Source organism: Macaca fascicularis, chromosome 1 (assembly GCF_037993035.2).
Source record: "Macaca fascicularis isolate 582-1 chromosome 1, T2T-MFA8v1.1".
In the NCBI taxonomy this organism is placed as follows: Eukaryota; Metazoa; Chordata; class Mammalia; order Primates; family Cercopithecidae; genus Macaca; species Macaca fascicularis.
In genome coordinates this window covers 150,470,607-150,486,990 of record NC_088375.1, presented here as the reverse complement: position 1 = coordinate 150,486,990, position 16,384 = coordinate 150,470,607, and the positions used below count along the sequence as shown (strand labels likewise).

The 16,384-nt window shown below is 33.4% G+C and overlaps 1 protein-coding gene across 24 annotated transcripts in view; it reads left to right on the top strand.

Moving 5' to 3' along the window:
- PRKACB (protein kinase cAMP-activated catalytic subunit beta) overlaps positions 1 to 16,384 on the top strand; it is a 154,703-nt gene that overhangs the window by 75,091 nt on the left and 63,228 nt on the right. For 8 of the 24 annotated variants that reach the window (XM_005542907.4, XM_005542905.4, XM_005542900.4 and 5 more), the window contains exon 1: positions 12,133 to 12,452. The exons of 10 other annotated variants lie outside the window; for them this stretch is intronic. In XM_005542907.4, the coding sequence (XP_005542964.1) occupies positions 12,446 to 12,452 (7 nt within the window). In that variant the 5' untranslated portion in view covers positions 12,133 to 12,445. Of the gene's footprint in view, positions 1 to 11,743; positions 11,862 to 12,132; positions 12,453 to 16,384 lie in introns of those variants that run through there. 6 more of the 24 variants (XM_005542906.4, XM_005542904.4, XM_005542899.4 and 3 more) reach the window with 1 other exon arrangement.

Below are 16,384 nucleotides of genomic sequence, written 5' to 3'. Positions count from 1 at the left end.
TTTTAACTAGATCTTCTGGATAACCTGGTGTAGCATCTCCATTAGCACTTGCTGCTTCACCTTGTATTTTATGTTATAGAAAAGGGTTTCTTTCCTTTAAACCTCATGAAGCAACTTCTGCTAGCTTCAGACTTCTGCAACTTTCTCACCACTCTTAGCCTTTATATTATAGAATTGAAGAGCGTCAAGACCTTGTTCTTAATTAGGCTTTGGCTTAAGGAAATACTTACTGGTTTGATCTTTCCAGACCACACAGCTTTCTCTAAATCAACAATAAGGCCGTTTTGCCTTCTTATCATTAGTGTGTTCACTGGAGCAGCACTTTTAGTTTCCTTCAAGAACTTTTTTCTTTTGCATTCTTAGCTTGGCTGTTTGGTGCAAGAGGCCTAGCCTTTGGCCTGTCTCACCTTTCAACATACCATCCTTACTAAGCTTAATCATTTCTAGCTTTTGATTTGAAGTGAGAGATGTGCAAGAGGCCATTGTAAGGTTATTAATTGGCATAATTTCAGTATTGCTCTGTCTCAGGGAATAGGAGGGCCCAAGGAGAGGGAGAGAAATGGGGGACCAGCTGGTGAGTGGAGCAGTCAGAGCACACACAACCCTTTTCAATTAAGTTCACCATTTTATATGGGTGCAGTTTGTGGTGCCCTAAAACAGTTAAAATAGTAACATCTGAACACAGATTACCATAACAGATATAATAATAATGAAAAAGGAAATATTGTGAGAATTATTAAAATGTGACACAGAGACATGAAGTGAGAACATGCTGTAAGAAAAGTGGCACCAATAGATTTGCTTGACACAAGGTTGCCCCAATCCTCAATTTGTAAAAAGTGCAATATCTGCTGAGTGCAATAAAGCAACACGCAATAAAATGAGGGGTGTGCCTGTATTAATGCATTATTATTAACCGCAGTTACCATGCTATATGATGAATCTCCAGGACTTATTCATTATGTCCAACTGAAATTTTGTAGCCTTTAGCCAACATCTCCTAAATCTTCCTTCCCTGAACCTTCCCATCCTTCAGCCCCTGACAACCAGCTTTCTCTTCTCCACTTCTGTGATTTTGATGTTTTTAGATTCCACATGTGTGAGATTACGCAGTATTTGTCTTTCTGTGTCTGCCTTACTTCACTTAATATAATGTCCTCCAGGTTCATTCGTGTTACCACAAATGAAAGAATTTCCTTCTTGAGGTTGATAGTGTATTCCATTGCGTAGAATACCATACATGGATGCCATATCTTGTGAATAATGCTGTAATGAACATGGGAGTACAGATATCTCTTAGACATGCTGATTTCTTCCTTTTGATAACATACTTAGAAGATTGCTGGATATATGATAGTTCATTTTTAATTTTTTGAGGATCATTCATATCATTTTCTATAATGGCTGTACTAATGTATATTGTCACCCACAATGTGCAAGGGTTCTCTTTTCTCCACGTCTTAACCAATGCTTATTATCTTTTGTCTTTTTTATAATAGCCATTCTAACAGATGTGAGGTAATAGCTCATTGTGGTTTTAATTTTCATTACCCTCATGATTAGTGATGTTGAGTATTTTTCATATACCCATTGACCATTTTTATGTCTGCTTTTGAGAAGTGCCTATTCAAGTCACCTGCCCATTTTTTAAATTGGGTATTTGTTTTCTTGCTATTGAATTGTTTAAGTTGCTTACATATTTTGAATATTAACTCCTTATTAGATGTGTGGTTTGCAAGTATTTTCTCTCGTTGTATAGGTTGTCTCTTCACTCTGTTGATTGTTTTCTTTTTGCACAAAAGCTTTTAGTTTGATGCAATGAACAAACCAATAAGGAATATGAAGACTTTGAATCAGTAATCCAAAAAACCCCCCAACAAAATAAAACCTAGTAGTACTTCATTTCTTCACTGGTGAATTTCTATCATTTAAGAAAGAATTAATGTCAGTCCTTCTGAAACTCTCCCAAAATAACTGAAGAAGGGGGAATACTTCCAAGCTCATTTACCAGGGCAGCATTGCTCTGATACCAAAGCCAGACAAGGACACTGCAAAAGAAAATTATAGGCCAATATCCCTGATGAACATAGATGCAAAAATTCTCAACAAAATACTAGCAAATTAAATTCAACAACACATTAAAGGATGACACACCACAATCGAGGATGGTTCAACATATGCAAATCAACATGTGATACACTATTAACAGAATGAAGGGTAAAAGTTATATATAATCATCTCAGTAGAGTCAGAGAAAGCATTTGAGAAACTTTAACATTCTTTTATGATTGGAAACTTTTTAGTTAAGGAAATTCTGTACTTCTACATAATAAAGGCTACATAGGATAAGCCCACAGCTAACATCTTAATAGTGGTGAAAAGATGAAAGCTTTTCCTGTAAGATCATGAACAAGGGAAAAGATGCCCACTGTTATAACTTCTACTCAATATAATACTGGAGGTCCTATGCAGAGCATTTCAGCAATAAATAAATAGCATCTAAATTGGAAAGGAAGAAGTAAAATATTTTACATGTGCACATGATATTATCTTATATATTAAAGACCCTGAAGACTATACCAAAAAAACTGCTAAAACTAACAAATTCAATAAAGATGCAGGATACAAAATTAAAATACATAAATCAATAGTGTTTCTGCATACTAACAATGAACTTTGGAAAAAAGAAATCAAGAAAGCAGTTCTTTTTACAGTATCACAAAAAATGCGTAGGAATAAATTTAACCAAAGAAGTGAAAGATTTGTACACTAAAAACTGTAAAACATTTATGAAAAAGTGAAGAAAACACAGTGAATGGAGATATCTAATGTTCGTGGATCTGAAGAATTAATATTGTTAAAATGCTCCTAGTACCCAAAGCGATCTACAGATTAACTGCCATCTCTTCCAAAGTTTCAATGACAAGTTTCATAAAAATAGGAAAAACCATCCTAAAACTTGTGTAGAAACACAAAAGACCCTAATAGCCTAAGCAATCTTGAACAAAAACTTTTTCCACTTTTAAAAATTGGTCACTGAGTAGTAGCAGATGATCTGAGAGACAAAGAACTTTGAAAATAAAATGTCATTCAGAAAGAAGTAATAAGTTGAACAGGAAGAATGATATATGTCTGAGAGGTTGAATATTACTTTCATGTCCTGAAACCATGGTTGCTTTCAGCTCTGGTGTTTCATTATTGTTATTTAACAAGTATGGCTCAGTTGAGAGACAAATAAGTTGTCATCTTTTAAATATTCAGTTTAATCACCAACACAAGGAGGTCCTTTCTTAGAGTCTTCATTCAGCTGCTTCAAGTATTGCTATCCACCTAGGAGTTTACTCATTCCAAGGAGACTAATTTGCTGTCCAAAAGTTAGTTGAAGAAAGTGATGGGGATTTTTATTTTTATTATTTGGAGACAGGGTCTTGCTGTGTTGCCCAGGCTGGAGAGTAGTGGTGCGATCATGGCTCACTGCAGCTTTGTTCTCCTGGGCTCAAGCTATTCTCCCACCTCAGCCTCCCAATTAGCTGGGAATATAGATGCATGCCACTGTGCTAGGCTAATTTTTTTTAAAGTTTATTTTTTGTAGAGATGAGATCTTGCTGTGTTGTTCGGGCTGTTCTTTTCTCCTGGGGTCAAGCAGTCTCCCATGTTGGCCTCCTAAAGTGCTGGGATTACAAGCATGAACATATAAGCTAGTGATAGCATTTTTAGCAGCTGTTGATTTTACCACTGCTACGTTGTTTCATAATTTAAAAGTGGCCCCAACAAATTTTATGTACCTTGTCTTGTTGATGTGATGCCACTGGTCCTTGCCGAGACCTCAATGGTTCTTAATGACAGGATGATTCATTCTTCAGTATTATGTTCATTCAAAGGTTATGTCAAAGAATTTCATTTCCTTAATTTATACTCATATGCTTAGTCATCTTGACTTCCTTGCCAAATTGGATGTGTGAGAAGGTACTTTCAGCCCATCTCCACACTGTACCAAAATTAGCCTTTCTTTCTTGAAATCTAGTCCAGGGATAGCAAACCAGTGGTCTGTGAGCCAGATGCAATTTGCAGATATGTTTTGTTTAGTTCTCATGATATTTTTAAAAATAGTTGAATTTTATATCATTATATAAAATATACCATAATTTCAAATCAAGAGACTCATATAAATATCTGGACTTTCATATGCTTGAACCATTGGAGAAACTGATTTCAGTGGCCTCTTATTCTCTCATGAGAAAAAATGAATTGCACTGAGTAATTGTCCTGTTTAATCAGATAGACTGTATCTGATTTGCTCCAGCATTCACTATTTCTGTTGCTTTACCTGTCTGGCCTCTGTAGCCACTTGGATTTAGCCTACAATGTCTCTACTTTTCAGCCTGAATCACCAACCCAGATTATCCTTTCCTCTTTGATAAAGCCTCCTTAAGCGTATATTCCTACTCGTGAGCCACAGACCTATCACTAAAATCTATGAAAGAGATTTTTGTAATTCTGAACCTCAGAGAGGATGGAGTCTAGGAGTTAATCCCTTTCAGAATTCGTGTTTCGTTTTTTAATGCAGATCTATTTACCTTCTTTCCTTTAATTATCTCTGTTTACCACAGAGTATTGAGAAGGCATGGCCCTTAGGAAGCCTCAAAAGATTTTGTTAAATCATTCCCCCAAGGTAATGGATGCCTACCAGCCTTACATTTGCATAATTAAATTGTCCACTGAAATGATTCTTCCCACAGCAAAGATCTGTTTCAAGCCAATTGTTTTTTCCCTGGTAGAGAAGCATTTGACAGCTTTTTTTTTTTTTTAAATTGAGGTATGTTTTCATAACCATACAAATCCCTCATTAGGTGTATAATTCCGCATTAATTAGTAAATTTAAGGATTTGCACAACTATCAGCACAAATCAGTTTTAGAACATTTACATCACCCACAAAGTTCTTTTGTTACCCATATCCAGTCAATCCCCACTCTCACCTCAAGCTCAGATAAACACTGATCTGCTTTCTATCTCTATAGATTTTCACTTCTGGATGTTTTATATAAATGGAATTATATAATATGTAATCTTTTGCTTTGGGCTTCTTTCACTAGAATAATATTTTTGAGGTTCATCCATGTTATAGAATATATTAATAGTTGGTTCCAATTTATTGTTGATTTATAATATGTTATATGGATATAATACATTTTGTTTATCCATTCTGCAATTGATGCACATCAGAATTAGTTTGTTTTTGGCTATTTGGATAATGTTGCTATAAATATTTGAAAACAAGTCTGTGTGAACATATTTTTATTGCTCTTGGGTAGATATCTAGAAGTAGAATTTCTAGGTCATATGGTAAATTTATGTTTTAAAGAAATTGCCAAATTGTTTCTCAAAGTGGTGGTACCATTTTGTGTTTTCACCAGTAATGTAAGAGGGTTCCAGTTTTTTCACATGCTCATCAACACTTGGTATCATCAGTCTTTCTTTCTTTCTTTTTTTTTTTTTTTTTTTTTTTAACTGAAACAAAGTCTCACTCTGTCACCCAGGCTGGAGTGCAGTGGCGATTCTCCTGTCTTAGTCTCCTGAGTAGCTGGCATTACGGGCGTGTGTTTTTGGTAGAGATGGGGTTTTACTATGTTGGTCAGGCTGGGCTTGAGCTCCTGACCTCAAGTGATCTGCCCGCCTCAGCTTCCCAAGTGCTGAGATTACAGGCATGAGCCACTGTACCCAGCTCATCAATCATTTTGCTTATGGCCATTACGTGGGTGTGAATCCATTGTTCACAATTGTTTCACTTTGTATTTCCCTAATAACTTTATGATGTTGAGCATATTTTCAAGTTTTTATAACCCATTTGTGTATGTACCTTGGAGAAATGTATTTTCAAATCTTCCCACTTTCAAAATTGAGTTGTTTTTCTTCTTATTATGAAGGCTCAAGAATTCTTTGTATATTCTGAACTAAGTTCTTTTCCATAAATATAAATTTCAAATATTTCCTTCTAGTCCATCTTATGTTGTCATTTTAAAAAATAATGTATTTGAAGAGCAAAATTTGTAATTTTAGTGAAGTCAAATTTATCATTTTTTCCTTTTGGGATTGTACCTTTGGTACCAGACCTTAAGAAATTTGTATCTAACCCAAAGTAATGAAGATTTTCAATCTGTACTTCCTTCTAAAAGTCTGTTTTTTAAGTTAATTTTTATATATGGTGTGAAGTATGAATTGAAGTTCTTTTTTTCAGTATGTATATCCATTTTTACTGCACTACTTGTTAAAAAGAATTTCCTTTCTCTATTTAATTATCTTGGCATCTTTCTCAAAAATCAGTTGACCATAAATGAAAGGGTTCATTCTGAATTCTCAATTCTGTCCCAGTGAACTACATGTCTGTCCTTACTCCTATACTACACTGTCTTGATTACTGTAACTTTAAGGTAAGTTTTGAAATCAAGTAATGTAAGTCCTCCAACTTTGTTCTTCTTTTATCAAAATTCTTTTGTCTATTTTGGGGTCCTTTGCATTTTCATGTAAATTTTTGGATCAATTTGTCAGTTTCTAAAGAAAAGCTTTATCAGATTTTCATAGAGATTATATATTTAGTCCATGGATTAACTTGTAGAGAATTGTTATTTTAACAACATTGAATCTTGGAATCCATGAACTTGAAATGTCTGTCCATTTATTTACATATTCTTTAATTTCTTTAGTGTTCAAGTCTTGTAAAAATGATTTCTAAGTATTTTATTTCTGTTGATATGTGAATGGAGCCATGTCTTAATTTCACATTTGGATTGTTTGTTGCTAGTATATACAAATGTTATTGATTTTTATATTGATCTTATATGGTCCTATGATGTTGCTAAACTCAATTTTTGGTTCTAGTAGTTTCTTTATAGATTTCTTATAATTTTCTACATATAGAATAATTTCATCTGCAAATAAAAACAGTTTTATTTCTTCTTTATCCTTTAATATCTATTTTCTTGCCTCATTGCACTGGCTAAATTTCCCAGTAAAAAGATGCATGGAAGTGGTGAATGCCTTTATGCCCTATCTTAAGGGGAAAGCATTCCATCTTTCATCATTAAATATGACATAAGTATAGAGTTTCGCCTGCCCCACATGTCCTTTATCAGTTTGAGGAAGTTCCTTTCTCGTCCTAGTTATTGAGAGGTTTTCTCATGGCTGTTGGATTTTGTAGAGTGCTTCTTCTGCATATATTGAGATGATTATTTGGTTTTATACTTTATTAATATAATATAGTTCATTAATTGATTTTCAATGTTGAACCAACCTTACCTTTCATGGAATAAATCCCACATGATCATTGTGTATGATCCACTGTATATGCTGCTAGATTAAGTTTGCTAGCATTTTGACAAAGGTTTTTGCATCAATGTTTGCAATGTATATTGGTCTGTGGTTTTCTTTTGATCTTTGCCTAACTTTGATATTAGGCCCCTTAGAATGAGTTGGGAAGTGTTCCCGCCACTTCTGAATTCTGAAAGAGTTTGTGTAGAGTTGGTATTATCTTTGAAGGTTTCATATAATTAACCAGTGAAGCCATCTCAACTTGAGCTTTTCTTTGTGGAAAAAAATTTAGTTACTAATTCAGTATTTGTGTTACAGGTTTATTTACATTTTCTATTTCTTCTTTAGTTAGTGTTGGTAATTTGTGCCTAACAGTTTTTCCATTTCACCTGTTGTTTTATATGATTGGGATAAAGTTGTTTGTAGTATTCCTTTATAATCCTTTTAATTTATCTAGCATCAGTGGTGATTTCATAGTTTCATTACTGATTTATATAATTAATAACTTCTCTGTTTCCTTTTTATTTATTTTGTTTTGATATTTGGTCAGTCTAGTGAAAGTTTTGTCAATAAGACTTTTGGTTTCATTCATTTTTATCTACTGTTTTTCTATATATTTTGCTGAATATATTGTATATAATATGATACTACTATAATATATAGTAATCTCTCTATATATGAAGCTTAAGTTACTGATTTGGAACTTTTATTCTTTTTTACTCTAAATGGTTAAAGCTATGAATTTTTTTCTGAACCCTGCTTTATCTACATCCAATAAATGTAGATATGCTGTAGTTTATTTTCATTTACCTCAAAATATTTTCTAATTTCTCTTGGAATGTCTTTGTGATTTAATATCTAAATATTTGGAGATTTCTAAAATTTCTCTCTGTTTTTATTTCTAACTTAATTCTGTTGTGATTATAGAATATATTTTGAAAGATTTAGCAAACCCTTCAAATTAATTGAGACACTATATTTTCTAGCATTTGCTTAATGTGTAGAATATCCATGTGTGCTTGAAAAGAATGTGTATTCTGCTGATGTTAAATGCTGTATTTTATAAATGTCTAGATTTTTTTGATGGTGTTATTTAAGTTGGTTGTCTCTTTTCCAATTTCCTGTCTAGTTTTTCCATCAGTTATTGAGAGAGAAGTATGGAAATCCCCAACTATTAGTATTAAATTTTTTTCTCCATCAATTCTGTCCATTTTTATTTTAGTACTATGGGGGCTCTTCTGTTCAATGCATATTCATTTCTAATTGCCACATTTTTCAGATGTATTGACCTTTTATCATTATGACTGTCCTTTTTGTCTCACAATTTTTCTTGACTTAAAGTCTATTTTGTCTAATATTGATATAGGCATTCCAACTGTCTCGTGGTTACTGTTTGCATGATGAATCTTGTTTTTCTCCTTTTACTTTAGCCTATTTATATCTATGAATCTAAAATGTGTCTCTTATAGATGTTATATAGTTTGACCTTGATTTTTATCCAATCTGATTTCTACCTTTTGATTTGTGTTTCTTCCATTCATAGTTAATGTAATTATTGATATGGTTGGATTTGTATCTTCCATTTTACTGTTTTCTGTCTCATAGTTTTTGTTGTTCCTCTTTTCCCTTTCTACCACCTTCTTTTCTATTATATATATGTAGTGTGACATTTTATTGTTCTGTTTTGATTTTTAAAAATAAAATTTGAAAACATTTTCTTAATATCTGCTGTAGGGATTATAATACACATTTTATCTTGTCATAGTCTACTTCAGGATAGTACTGACTTAATTCTAGTGGAATAGAACTACTTTGATCCAATATAGCTTCATTTGTTTTCCAAATTTGTGGTTTTACACATATATTTAGATATTTTATAAACACAGCAATGTAATGTTGTAATTATTGCCTCATACAACTTTAAGTCTCTTAAAGAAATTAAGAGATAACAGAAAAATTTTGTATTTATATAGCCTTTTATTTACATATTTACCATTTTTGGTGCTCTTCATTTGTTTCTGTCAATTTGAGCTACTGTCTAGTGTTATTTTCTCTCAGCTTTAAGGACTTCATTAGGTATTTCTGCTTACAACAAATATCCTCAGTTTTTTGTCTGGGAATGTTTCATTTTACCTTTATTTTTGGAGATAATTTTCCTGGATAGAGAAATGTTGGTGGACGGGTTTGCTTTCTTGTTTCTTTTAGCGCTTCATTTGTCTGCCTTCTGGACCTTCTTATTTCTAATGAGAAGTCATTAATCATATTCTTTTTCCCCTGGACATGATTTGTCATTTTTCTCTTGCTGCTTTCATGACTTTTCTCCTTATCTTTCAACAATTTGACTATGATGTGTCTAAGTGTGGATCTTTTGGGTTTTATTCTAGTTGGCATTGGCTGAGCTTCTTGGATCCATAAGTTACTGTTTTCCATCAAATTGGGACATTTTCGGCCATTATTCCTTCAAATGTTTTCTCATCACCCTTTGTCTCTCTCCTTTTTTTCTAATTCCCATGAGAAGTATGTTGGTTCCCTTGACATCCCATAAATTTCTCAGGCTCTGTCCACTTTCCTCCTGTCTTTTTCTCTCTGTGTCCTTCCAACTGGATGATTTCTATTGATCTATCTTCCAGTTCACTGATTTGATCTTTTGCTCTTTTAAATCTACTGTTGTGCTTACTATACTGAGTTTTAAAATTTCAGTTAATTATACTTTTCAAATCTGCACTTTTTATTTTTAAGTAGTTTTTCTTTCTGTATTGAAAGTTTCTATATGTTGTTCATTACTGTCATGTTTTCCTTTAGGTATTTAACATAGTTTTCTTTTAATTATTTTCATATATTTATAATAGCTATTTTAAAGTCTTTAAAGCCTTTGTCTGCTAAATTCTACACCTGGGCCCATTCAGGGACATTTTTTATTGACTGCTTTTTTTCCTCATTGTGGATCACACAAGTTTTTGTCAAAAATGTGTTTTTTAAAATAACATGTGATAGTAGCTCTGAATTTTGACTATTTTTTTCCCTGAGGGTTGGTTTTGTTTATTTTTTTATTAATAACTTCCTTTGTCTTAATCTATGGAATCTATATCCCTCATGATATGTGACTGCTGATTTCTCTGCTTAGTTTTTTTTCTTATTCTAATTTTTATTTTGTAACCTGGTTTCCTAGAGATTGTCCTGTGTCTCTGTAGCTTAATTGTTATTTAATGATTGATCAGAGGTTGCACTCAAACACTGGGCCCAGCCAGTGCTTATGGAACTGTGTGGGAATTGAGGAGCACGTGCAATATTTAGGCAGTTTGGAAGTCTGTACCAGCTTTAACTTTCCACTGGGCCCTCTTTCATCTCCTTTGTGCGCGTCATTACCTCCCAGTCAGATTGTATACAGTAAGGTGGGCAGACTGGGTAGCCTGGTGAATGTACATAGCCTCTGTCTGCCTGTCTTATCTTAATTTACCCTGTTATGTTTCTTGCTCTACCACCAATGTGCTGCTTAGCCCTACCAGGGCCATAGCCTTAGACTTGTAGAGCTGGGCACTTTCCTTATTAATTTCTTTCAGTTTGCGTTCTTCGTTGACAGTATCACTAATGGGTTTTTTGGCCTCCACTCCAAATCAAATCAGCCCCTTCTCATGTCAGCCCCTTCCAGAAGTGAAGCTGCTAGTTTTCATGACCAGCCCTACCCTGGTAGAAGTACTGTCCTGACTGAGCTCTAAAGGAGTGGAAGCAGCCCCAGGCAAGAACATCTCTGACTCCCACTGTTTTTAGGCAGAGTTCAGTGGTTCCTCACAAATAAATGTTTCTCAATTTGTTGTTTATGACTGCTCAATTTCCAGAGCCATGAAATCATTGTTTTTGATAATTCTGTTCAGCTTCATAGTTGTTTCTTGGGGAGATTTCCTGACTTACTTCCACATCACCAAGTCCTGCTTCACATGGCAACTGTTAAAATGGCAAGTTCACATGCTGAAGTTCTACTTATCAAGGAACCATTCTATAGATTCTTTGTACCATTTTGGTACAAATTTTGGATCTCTGGTAATCAGAACAATCTGTTTGCCATGCTACCCAGTCAGCCCACCTTGCTATACAATCTGTCATCTGAGTCCTATTTGATATGAGGAATTTTACATTTCTGCAATAATTGCCAGTAACTTTTTTGTGTAGTATTTTCTTTTGAATACCACATGGATGGCATCTGACACTGTTTGTAATGCTGAATTTAATGGAAGTTTACAAATAAGTTATTCTATGATTCTCCTTTAAAAATGCAGATATACATATATGTATATAGTATTATATCCTGTCTCTTCCGTAACACAGAATGTTTAAATGGTTAACATTTGTGCTGCAGTATAGCTTTCTGGCTCATGAAAAATGAAAGCTATCAGCGATCTGGGCAATAAGATTCATCGCCAATAGTCACTAGCAACAGCACACAGCATTTTAATATCAGCGAGGTCCACAGCTAGCAGTAAGAGCTGGTGTAATTGAAAGACGTTTAGGTGCAATCATTCTGCTGTTTGCTCCTTGCCAGGTTCAACATGGGATTGTGTGAGTATTTGAAGAAAACAGTCATTTTTTCATATCTTTGAAAGATGTAAAAAGCGTAGATTAGTGCTTAAATTTAAGGAATATGGTAATTTAAAATCATGTGGCTCTAAAATAAAAAGGTATTTTATTTGTCTGGTTGATTAAAGCTTTAGAAAAGCTACGCCTTGGATACAAGTGAACTGATAATTCTGGTCTAATGTTGCCGTGGTAACAACTCATGCTGATATAATTGAGAACATCTTATACATCCTGGTTCGAACATTTTCTCCCTGCCATTTTGAGTTGTTCTAGTGGTATATGAAGGAGGCTGGGATAACTAGCTTGAAAGAAATTCAATCTAGTTATAGACATCTTTGGCATTAATCTGATGTTTACTAGTGATATCTCATGCTAGGCAGTTATGCTTTGTTTCTAGGGGCTTCTCTTTTTAAAACAAAAGAAAGCTCTTTTCGTTTTCTGTGTGCTGCGTGCTCCAGTGTGTGTGTTTACACCATCGGTTCTTCTCCCTCTAGAGATTAGCATAACTCCCTTTGCTGTTGGATTGTTGTTTTGAGCAATATGTTTTGGAAAGGTTGCTTTTCATCATGAGTGGTAAGTATGCTCTCTGAGACTCTGCAGCTGTTTATTTTAAAAAATATATTTATAAGAGGAAAAAATATTTTTGAAGGGACAGCTATGAAGCCAGAGCTACTGTGAATTACATTTTGCGGTGATGCTTTTGTACTTAGGCATTTTATTAAATTGCCTTCAAAAACCAGTAAGAACTATAAACAATGTCACTATTAATAATCAATACCAATAACCAGTTTCTGATTTTCTTTATGGTTCGATTTATTGTATTTGTTGGGCACTGTTATTAATTGTGTTATAAATTAGTAAATAGACTAACCATAAGAGAGGATTTTCTTTTAGTATCTGATCCTGAAGATAATTAGTTTAACTCTCCTTTGATTAGCTTTGTCATCCTAATGCTAGTTTTTGTTAGATTGTTTTTATTAGATTTTTAAAATAGTAATCTTGAAAATAAGATGCTGCCAAAATTTTGTTGATGTCTTGGTTGTTTTTACCTAAAATTTATTGAGAAATAAGGATTTAATGATGAAATAATTAGAGTATTTGGTTTTGTAGGTTTTGTTAAAATGTTTAATAAACAGTTTTTTGGGGAAATAGTTTTTTAGAATAAGTAGACTTGTAACAACTAGTCTCTTTTTTATTGTAATGTGATTTATTTTTTCTAAATATTTCAAAAACTGTTTTTTTGAGAAAATATACTACAGTATGTACTGCAGTTTATCACAGGGTAAAAGCTGTCACTTCAAGCCAAACCTGCAGCTAAAAATAGATATCCTGTTGTTAGAGTGAAAAATATTTGCTTAGAGCATAATTCATTAGCATCTTTTGCTTAACTAAAGAATAAGATGCTTGGAAGTTAACATTTGATTCAGATATTTTTAGGAGAAGTAGAATATGGTTTCTCTGATAATATAACAGTCTTATAATTTGCATTTAAAAGATTTGGAATTGGAATTTAGAAACTGAAAGGTGGATTTTTGCTGTATAATGATAGAATTCAAAATTGATGAACCTTTTCTTTCATAACTGGAGATCACCTCATTAGAACCAATAATCATTCTTTATCCTGCTGCAGTACAATATTCTTAAACATTGTTATATATTTGTTTATAGAATAATACTAGGTATTAAAGGGACATTTTAACATGCAAAATATTAAGAATTAACTGGATTGTTGTTTTCCTGTTACTGAAATAGATCTTTCTGATCTGCTTTTCTAAATTTGAACTAATATTACAAAATCAACATAGCATTCCTTAGGATTTCTATGGATATCAAACTGAATATACCTGGTTATCATACGTATTTTTATTTGAATCAGGCCAATGTATCAATGTATATTTTCTCTTTGAAAATTTGGCATATAATCTAGAATCTTTAGGTAACCACTGTGGTATTCTGGTGGTTTTACAACAGGATGGATTGGATTTAGCTGAAGAAAAATGTTGATGCTTCACTATTGCTTTATTTTTCTTTAAAAAGCTATGCATTATAGATAGTATTTGATATATTTGATTATATTGGCCTTCTCTTCTAGCCATTTTATACCACAGTAATCATAGTAATCACAGCTAGGCATTCTGACTTTGTCGAGATTGCCCAATTTCAACTGATTTTAATCATGTCATAAATGGTTAAATGCCCTAGCCATTTCAAAATGTGGAAAATTAAAAGTGAAGTGTGGTTTTATTTGTAAAAATAAGCAAGTGCTAGGCCTTTTAATCTAAGTCTATAACTACACATGTGGTATTTTTGTGTACGTGGTACTTTTCTCGTTATAAGGCTATTCCTTTTATCCTTTGCCAATTAAATGTTGGTTTTCTCTGAGAATCCATCTTTGGCCTTCTTTTGATGCTACATTCTCTCCAAAAAATCTCATCCATACCTACGTTTCAATCATTACCTGAACATTCAGTTCAAAAGTGGATTTTCTTTTATCATCCCTAAATCTGTTCCATTTTCATTGACTCTGATATCTGTTAATGATCTCACTGCCCATGCAGGAAGTGAAAACAGAAACCTTGGTCATTTCTAGCTTGTTTCTTACCCTCAGACATGAACTCAGTCATTAAGTTCTATTGATTCTACATCAGAAATCACTCAATATTCTCCAGTCTTACTGACTCTGGGAAGGCTTCTAGATCTCTTCTCAATCTTATTACAATAACTGCATCACTGGTCTCCCAGCTTCCAGTTTTATATCTTCCAGGCCGTTTTCCACACTGAAAATTTTAAAATGCAAATATGCCCATTTTTTAACCTAACGTGAAAACTTTCAATTATTCCCTATTGCCTTTAAAATAAAAGTTAAACTCCTTATTAGGTCATATGCAATCAATGACTTACCTTTCTGGTTTTATTTGCAAAATCTCTTTCACAAGTTTTGATCTAGCCATACTACATTACATATAATTCCTTGCTACCTTTCCATATTTATAGTATCATAAAAATTCATAAAATTTTTATCATAAAAATTCAGAGAACCGGTTAGTATCTCCGACACTGACCCTGTAGAATTAGGTGATTTCTCTGTACTCCCAAAGCACACTTACAAACTATAACAATTATTGTATTATATTGAAATTATAAATTTGTGTGTCACTTTCTAATCTCTAAATGTTGAACTCAAATCAACGATAGTGCCTTATTCATTGTATGTTTCTAGTAGTCACCCCAGTACCCCAAACACAGCAAGGAACCCAATAAATACTTATAGAATTAATGATAAACTAAATATAATTCATTTTTACATACTTGAACACTTTCCTTACATTGCCAATGAAAAATATCAGTGTGGGTTTTGATTTTTTTGGTTCAAAAAATACAGTAGCCATAGTATTTACTTGTTCCTTCATCAGCTTTGTAGGATGAAGTCATATAAAATGCTTAAGAAACCAAGTTGTACCAGTCAGTACCTTTATCTTTCTAGTATTTAAAAAAATTGGTCATAAGTGTGAAAAGAGCCTTCACTTTCTAAATGTTTTTCTTAGACCCTTTTTGTGAAGTTTTTGCTCTTGTTAAGCAAACAAGGTCTATAAAGAAATACTAAAGGAACCTCTCTAGAAATCAAACTATTGTAAGGCCCTTTTGTTTAGAGGATGTAGCAACTTACTCAAATAAGCTTAAGCAGAAGAAGGTACTGGTATTGGGATGCAGAGTATGTCATGGAGCTCAAAGGCAAAAGTAGAGTTGAGCTGTCCCAAAGAGGAGAATTGATTTGGAAAGCTGATTAGAATCATAATAGTACCTTTCTCAGTTTTTCTCTCTGAGATCACATGATGTCTTTACTTTTTTCCTTCTATTTGCTTTATTATCCTCACTGTGTAGTGAATAGGTTTCTCTGATGCTTGTGCAAAGTGGAGCTTAGTCATCTGAAAGTTTCAAAGTTTACATGCTTTCCTAGTTTATGTGCTTATTGATATAACTAGCATCATTATATCAAAATCCTGGGTGAGAACCCTAGCCCAGCTGTAGTTGAGGGCAAATCTCTGAAAAAGAAGGCATGAATCTGCTATGAATTACAACACCATACAGACTTGAATACCAACACTTCATTAATTTCCCTTTCTGGATTCTGACTGAAAATCCTATAAGAAAAAGAAAAGTGGGAAAGCAGTACATCATTTCTGAAATTAAAGATGGTTATTTGCCCAAATATGTACAAGATTTTGATGATCAGACTCCAAAGTCTAATTAACAGTTTTAATTTGAGTAGCTTTTCTTCATGGAAAAGAAATAAACAATAGTTTCACCCTCACTAACTTGGAGGGATGAGGAAAATAAGTGAAAGATCCAATACTGCTCATTACTTTCATTCTAAAACAGCTATAGTGGGACAACCAAGAATGTATTAGGCCATTTCAAGTTGAAAAGTGGACTCTCTTTAAATACAGAAGGCTCTTTCCTAACGTAGAAGGCATCACTACCAGCAAGGAATCCTATAGTCCTGG